Genomic DNA, 7,348 nt, shown 5'->3' with positions numbered 1-7,348 from the left:
CCGAAGGCATTAAATGCGAGTTACTAAATCCGGGCTAATTCAGAAGGCAATTGTGCGAATCACTATAACCAGGCTATGTCCCGAAGACAATCGAGCGAGTCGCTACATCCGGTTAAATTCCGAAGGTACTTGATTCGGGAATGAGCAATCTTGCTGTAAAAATTTCAGTTAATACGCTTGCAAAAAATTCCAGCAATGAGGTATGTTCAGTATGTGCTTGAATTAGTTGAGCCCTTACAAGTAAGTATTCGCCGTTGATAAACGAGCTACCGCCTTTGGCTAAGTTGATCCTTTGTGTATGAACATAAGGGTTGGTAATGTGAAGTAAGTATGATATTGAGAATGTGTGCATATGAAATTATCCATTTAGCTATATGAATGCTATGCTTTTGTTGTCTTGGAATCCTTGCTCAAAAACTTACTAAGCATAAATTGCTTACTCGTTTCTTTGTTCTCTGTTTTATAGATTTTGGTTCGTCAGCTATCGGACTCGGGATTTTTGGAAGTCAAAGTATCCCACACTATCAAAGCCCCCTTTTGGTACAAATTTTGGTTGAACTTTGAAATGGCATGTATAGGACTACTCTTTCGTTTGTTGGTCATAGACCCTTTGATTTTGTATAAATTGGGTAGCCATGCGAAAATGGCTTATATACACTTTGGCATGGTATCATAATCATTTTGTATGTTGTTCATTAAGAGATGTGGAAATGTTTGGAATCGATTAGCCCTTGGAATGGTTAACCGTGATCATCTTTTGTACCATGTATGCTAAAAGGGCTAGTTGAAACAAGGAAATTATGAAGTAGGTAAAATCTACCTTAAAGACAGAGGTTCACAGCTGCAGTGATGTGAATGTGAAAAATCACTAAAAATAGTAGGGATGGAATTAAATAGTGATTAAATTATGTAAATGAACCTTGGTGAATCTACTTTCATATGGAAGAAACGAAACGGTCATATGAGTTATATGTTAAGAGATATTTAGGTTTTCGTGGGACAGGGCCAGAACGGTTTCTGGATTCCCTGTTCCGACTTTGGAAATTCATTGTAAATTAACCAGAGATAATTAGAAGTCATGCCATATATGTATAGATTCCTCTTTGAGTCTAGTTTCTATAGAAACAAACGGCATCAGTATTGAAGCCCTGTACAGGGAGATATCCAAGTCGTAATTCGCGAAGGTCAGTGTAGTCGATCCCTATAACAGGGGAGACTTTAACTAATAAACTGTACTAATTGGCCCGACCAAAAATTCTAGAAAAAATATGTAGATGGACATATGAGTCTAGTTTCAGGGAAAAATTACGAAACTGATTTTCGAGCTTTGAAACTCAAGATATGATTTTTAAGCGACAGTGGACGATAATCGACTTGTCTGGAAATTTTAAATGGATTTGTGAATAATTAAGTTAAGTCTGTGCACCTTGTGTTCGATTCGATAACGGACTCGGATACGGGTGTTACAAACTTACGCTCTCACATATAAATTAAGTTATAAGAATGTATTTTTATATTTATATATATATATATATATATAAAATAAAAACTCAAAACACAATTAACTTTATGATTATAACCAAAATAACAATTAATTTTTATATAAACTTTTAATAAATATATGAATTAAACAATATCTTTTAGCATAGGAGTGTTAAATCTTAAAAAGGAAAAGTAATTCTCTTAACATACTTTAACAAATTTCTGAATTTAAGTTTAATTGTTAAAATTACTTTTTATTATTATTAAATTCATTAGGGATTTAGGATGTCGAATTTGGGAAAGGGTGATAATACTTTAGGGATTTAGAATGAGGAAGAAGGGGGAAATAGAACTCGGGAAAAACGGGGAAAATGTTAAGTGTATCAGGTGTGGGTAAAAAATAAGACAGCTAAACGACGAAGTTTTGAACAAAATAATTTAACATTAGCAACGTTTATAACCTAGCGCCACTAAAAATGCACCTATTGCGGCGTTTGGGATTTTAAGGGTTATAGTTTAGTGTTTAGTGCTTGTTAGGGTTTAGGGGTTTACTATTTTAGGGGTTATAAATTAGTGTTTTATATTTTTTTTGGGGTTTAGGATTTTAGCGGCGTTTTACCAAAAGCGCCGCTAATGCTCTGGTCTTTAGCGGCATTTCACCAAAAGCGCCGCTAATGCTCTGTTTTTAGCGGCGTTTTAACAAAAAACGGCGCTATTGCTCAGTTTTTAGCGATGTTTTGACAAAAACGCTGCTAAAGCCCTATTTTCCTGTAGTGGCTAAAAGCTTTATATAAACATTATTCCCTGATATAATACACCATCAATTTGAATGGAATACTAGTGTTTTCGGATTGGTTTTTATAGTTTGCTTCTTGTATTCTACTTGAAAGTTCCTGTGAATTGAGATTTTATAACTTCAAATCCAAATTCAAATCCATTCCACTTAACATAAATTTATATTTACTAATAAAATATATTTTTATTTAATATTAATTATAAAACATTTTTAATTTTACACCTAAATAGACAAACCCAAACCTAAACTTCTCTTATATCATGGAAAGGAGGCTGTAATACCATGGCCAAGCTATGCTTTATTTTATTTTATCTTATTTTGTTGTTGGAAGGAAAGGCGAAAGTTTTCTTTTGATACCATGCTCACTTTTTTTTTAAAGAACTCTTTTTTATTTTTAATATGGACTCACCACCATGCCCATAAGACAAATATTTTTTTCTTCAGTGAATCTCATTCCGCTTATGGGGGACCCCTCAAAACACTCACAAAGTTGAAACTACACAAACTCAAATTCCCAACTATACTCTGCATTCATTGATGCAAATAGCTTCAATCATTTCATGGATCATTTCATATTTATCTCCATTCTTGATATTTCGATGAATATTTATAAATTTTTAAAAAGGTAAATTTAAATAAAAACTTGGATGAAGTTTATTATTAGACAAATGGAGGAATCCTATTTCCTCCCATCAAATATCATTAATAAATTTAAAAGGGTTATCCAACTTGTCAGTGGATTTTCATGGCTCACTATCAACGGTTAAGCAAGCAAAGATGGGGAGCCTTTGAATCCTCAACCAATACCCTTCTATTTGGACCTCAACAGGAGAATCATGCCTCCCTTTTTATGTTCAGAATCACAAGCCCCACTAAAAATGCATCATAAAAATCACATATACTCGGATTTGAGCTTAAGTATTCGACCACGGTATGTGTTTAATTTTAAAATATTTTCATGAGTATTCGAAAAATCATACATTTATATCTCAAATTCAAAAACATGTCAAACATGAAATGTTAAAAATGAATAATTTTTAAAAAAGTGAAGAACATATTTTAAAGGAAAATTCCAAATATAAAGAGAAAGAAAAGCTATGCAATGATTTCATAAAGCAACTATAGTGATTAAAATTCCTGGTCCCTTAGAACAGATGGAAACAAAATAAAAAAGATGGAGAGAATCTACAACCCACCTATCAAGTATATAGAAAAGAAAAAGCTTAAATTGTTCTTTATGATTGGTTCCCTACTATTCTATTAAAAACTAGAGGCTAACTTTACCTAAAAACTACATATATCTGATTGGTTCTTTATTTTGTTGACATTCGCTGCTTCTTTGATCTTACTTGGTGACTTACAAGAAGAATCTAATCTGAAAGGCTCTGATTCAATCAACAACTGAACAACCTCGTTCATGGTTGGACGTTGTGATGGATTCTTGCATGTACACCGCATTGCAATCCTTAGAACTTTAACCATTTCATCCTTGAATGTCTTGGACAACTTCTTGTCTAACACCTCCATAACACCTTCCTTTGTCTCCAGTTTCGCCGAGATCCAGAGCACGATGTTCTTGTTTTCTCCGAAATCAGTCTCCACCGGTTTTTTTCCGGTTATTAGTTCCATTAAGACCACTCCGAAACTATACACGTCGCACTTGGTTGTCGCTTTATTTGAATATGCATATTCTGCAAAACCGACATATATGAATTAACGAGAAATAAAGCCGTAAAGAACTTGATTGAACTCGAATTGAGTGAGAATATTACCAGGGGCCAAGTAGCCATAGGTGCCTGCAATGACAGTAGTGGTGGAATCTTTCCCCCCTCTAGCTTGCAAAACCTTGGCTATTCCGAAATCTGCAACTTTCGGATGGTAATCGACGTCGAGTAGGATGTTAGTCGACTTGATGTCTCGGTGAATGATGGGTGGCAAAATATCATGGTGAAGATATGCCAAACCCTGTGCAACCCCGAGTGCGATTCGATGTCGAATCGGCCAATCCAGATCAAACCTCCCATTATGGAGAGCATCCCAAAGGTTACCATTCAACATGTATTCATAAACCAACAGGTTCCAATCCAAGTTCGAAAAGTAACTATACAGTTTGACTATGTTCTTGTGCCTTATGTTTCCTAGAGTTTCGACCTCTGTCTGCAATCCTTTGTCCAAAATCAACTGATCTTTGGAACCCGAGTCTTTGTATGTTTTGCTCCATAGTTTCTTCACCGCAACAACATGTCCGTTCTGCAATTCGATTCTATACACTGTGCCAGATCCTCCATGGCCTACAATGTTCTTATCAACCATTGCTTCAAGGATCTCATGTTGGTTAAAACATATCCTATGGAAGCTTTTCACATCATATGAAAAGAATGATGAGGACAAGGTCTCATCATGTTCCATTACAGCTCTTTGTTTACTCAAACGACGTTTGAGTAACAAGACAGCTGCAATTGTAATGGCTAAGACAGAAACTATGATTGCCCACATCGAGTTTAGCTTCTTTTGGTTGTAAAAGTGTGAACATATGGGGAAATTTTGGACATGGATTGGAACACAAAGACCTGGATTGCCTGAAAAGCTTTCAACCAACCCTCCTTTAATCAACGACAGAGGGATTGGACCAGAAAGTTGATTGTTTGAAAAGTTCATGGAGTTAGGCAAAAGCTCACTCAGACTCTCTGGAATGTTACCAGTCAAGTGATTGTTGGAAAGATCAAGAACATTAAGAGATTTAAACAAAGAAAACGATTCGGGGATCCCAGAACTAAGATTGTTACCTTGCAACATAAGTAAATTCAGATTCTTTAGATTCCCAATTTGTGAAGGAATTGAACCAGACAAAAGATTGTTGCTGAGGTCAATCTTGACCAGGTTGACAGCTCCAGAGATTCCAGGAGGTAAAAAGCCAGACACCTTATTGTTCTGCAAGAACAGTTCGGATAAATTCCTAGCATTTCCCAATGAATTTGGGAAACGGCCCGTGAAACTATTGTCAGCTAAATCAATGATCGAAACATGTGGGAGACCGAACAGTCCTTCAGGGATCCATCCCTCCAAATGGTTATTAGAAACTCGAAACCTTAAAAGGGATTTGCAGTTTGCATAGCTTTCAGGCAAGTTCCCAGAAAACTTGTTATCTAACATAAGCAAATACAACAGTTTACCTCCTCGACAAACCTCTGTCGGTATTGGACCTGTAATATTGTTCTCCGACAAGTCGAGAGCAATCATAGGCGCCGAACGCCCCAGATTTCGTGGAACCTGTCCCGATAAGTAGTTTCCATAAAGCGAAAGGATTCTCAAAGTTGTTGACCCTGTAATTTCACCAGGGATTTCTCCTGTAAGACTGTTGTTATAAATCTGAAGGAATTGAAGTTTTGGAAGTCGACATATAGACACTGGAATGTTTCCACTCAATCGATTCACCGACATGTCCAAATCTATAAGCTCTGTCAGGTTTCCAAGTTCTTCGGGTATTGTCCCAGATAAGTACTGGTTGTAATACAGTTCAAGCTGCTTCAAGTTCTTCAGCAATCCAAGCTCCTTAGGAATTTGACCAGACAGGAAATTCCCACTCAACTCGAGATCAACAAGCGATGTCACGTTCCCGATTGATGCTGGGATCCGACCATACAACATGCATGTTGTGAAAACCATAATTCTTAGCTTGGAAAGCCTGGAAATGTTGTCCGGAAGTTGCCATGGCTTTAATTTATCGTTTTCATTAAAGTAGAGCACCTCGAGATTGGTAAGATTAGTTATGGACATGGGGAAATCGCCTATGAAGTGATTGTACGACAAGTCAAGAACACGTAAAGAGACCAGTTTGGAGAAATCCGGAAGCTTTGTTCTTAAATATATGGAACTCATATTGAACACTTCCAGGGAAGAACAATTCACGATTCCGTTCAGAAAGTTGCCGTGGAAATTGTTGCGGCTGATATCGAGAACACGAAGCTCCGGCAGACGAAAGCACACGTCGTCGGGAAAGATGCCGGACAGTGACCAGCCGGTGAAGTTAAGAACTTCAACATAGCCTCGATCGTTGCAGTTAACTCCGGTGAAATTGCAATAAGGTTTCCCTCCATTAACATCCCAATCAGATAAGGCCTTTCCCGATAAAGATGCTTTCATTAAGTTGAAGAACTTGGATTGATCATGTTTCATGGCCCGACAAGACAAAAACATAAAACTAAACAACACAGCTAGGAGGAGAAAATCAGCTTTTGATGCCATGTTTCAAACAACAAATAAAAAAGAGAAAAGGTGGTAGTTAACTAAACCTGGTGTTGCAGAGAAGAAGGTGAAGAAGATGGTATATAAATAAGCTGGTTGAGGGGATTATTTGGTACAGCGGTAATATGCCTGGGCACCACTCCTCATGTGATATTTATCGTGATTTGTGATTTTTTGAGAAAGAGGATTTTGATCTAAGTTTATACCCACTAGCTGATGTAGAGGAATAACATCAATTGTAATACTTTATATGGATTAGATGTTAGAATAATCTGCAATTGATCTTGATCAATGAGGACCCTCTTTGATGCCATCAGTCCAAAGTTCCTAAAAAGGTAGGCTACCAATATTGCCACTTATAATTTTATTTAAGCAAAATAATCATGTTTACAATGTTCAAAAAGCAAATTTCGTTTCTGGCATTACATGACAGATATTACGATTCGCTTGCATGCTGTACTTGCTGCAATATAATGGGGTCATATGTACAATGTGCTGTTAGAAAAAGGTTCATTTATGAGTGGTAAATGAACCTAAAATCAGAAAATTCATCTAAAACCCATGAATTCAAACTTGAAATTACACCATCCGATATAATTCTTGTGTTACTCTTTATTTATTTATCAATGAAATCTACTATCACAATAGATAACCTTGTTACGATAATTACCATCATCGGCCCAAAGTTCGAATAGATTTGGGTCAGATTGTAATGAGCTCGCAGGCCATGCTCGCAGTTCGAGTTCACTCCCAAAGCCTGAATAGATTTGGGCTGGACTGTAATGAGCTTGCAAGTCGAGCTCACTCTCCTGCGAGGTTACATGT

At 36.6% G+C, this 7,348-nt stretch overlaps 1 protein-coding gene across 1 annotated transcript; it reads right to left on the bottom strand.

Annotated features, from left to right (window-relative positions):
- Positions 1-3,384: 3,384 nt before the first annotated feature.
- On the bottom strand, positions 3,385-6,798 carry LOC108478723 (receptor protein-tyrosine kinase CEPR1-like). Its single transcript, XM_017781195.2, has 2 exons — positions 4,051-6,798; positions 3,385-3,969 (listed from the first exon to the last, which is right to left on the bottom strand). Exons 1-2 carry the CDS (start codon positions 6,521-6,523, stop codon positions 3,563-3,565), a joined length of 2,880 nt encoding a protein of 959 aa, XP_017636684.1. The 5' UTR covers positions 6,524-6,798; the 3' UTR covers positions 3,385-3,562.
- Positions 6,799-7,348: the final 550 nt, after the last annotated feature.

The sequence above is a fragment of the Gossypium arboreum genome, chromosome 3 (genome assembly GCF_025698485.1).
Source record: "Gossypium arboreum isolate Shixiya-1 chromosome 3, ASM2569848v2, whole genome shotgun sequence".
NCBI classification, from domain to species: domain Eukaryota; kingdom Viridiplantae; phylum Streptophyta; class Magnoliopsida; order Malvales; family Malvaceae; genus Gossypium; species Gossypium arboreum.
Note: the sequence above shows the minus strand (reverse complement) of the source record. Positions and strands in the feature narration are given on the sequence as shown.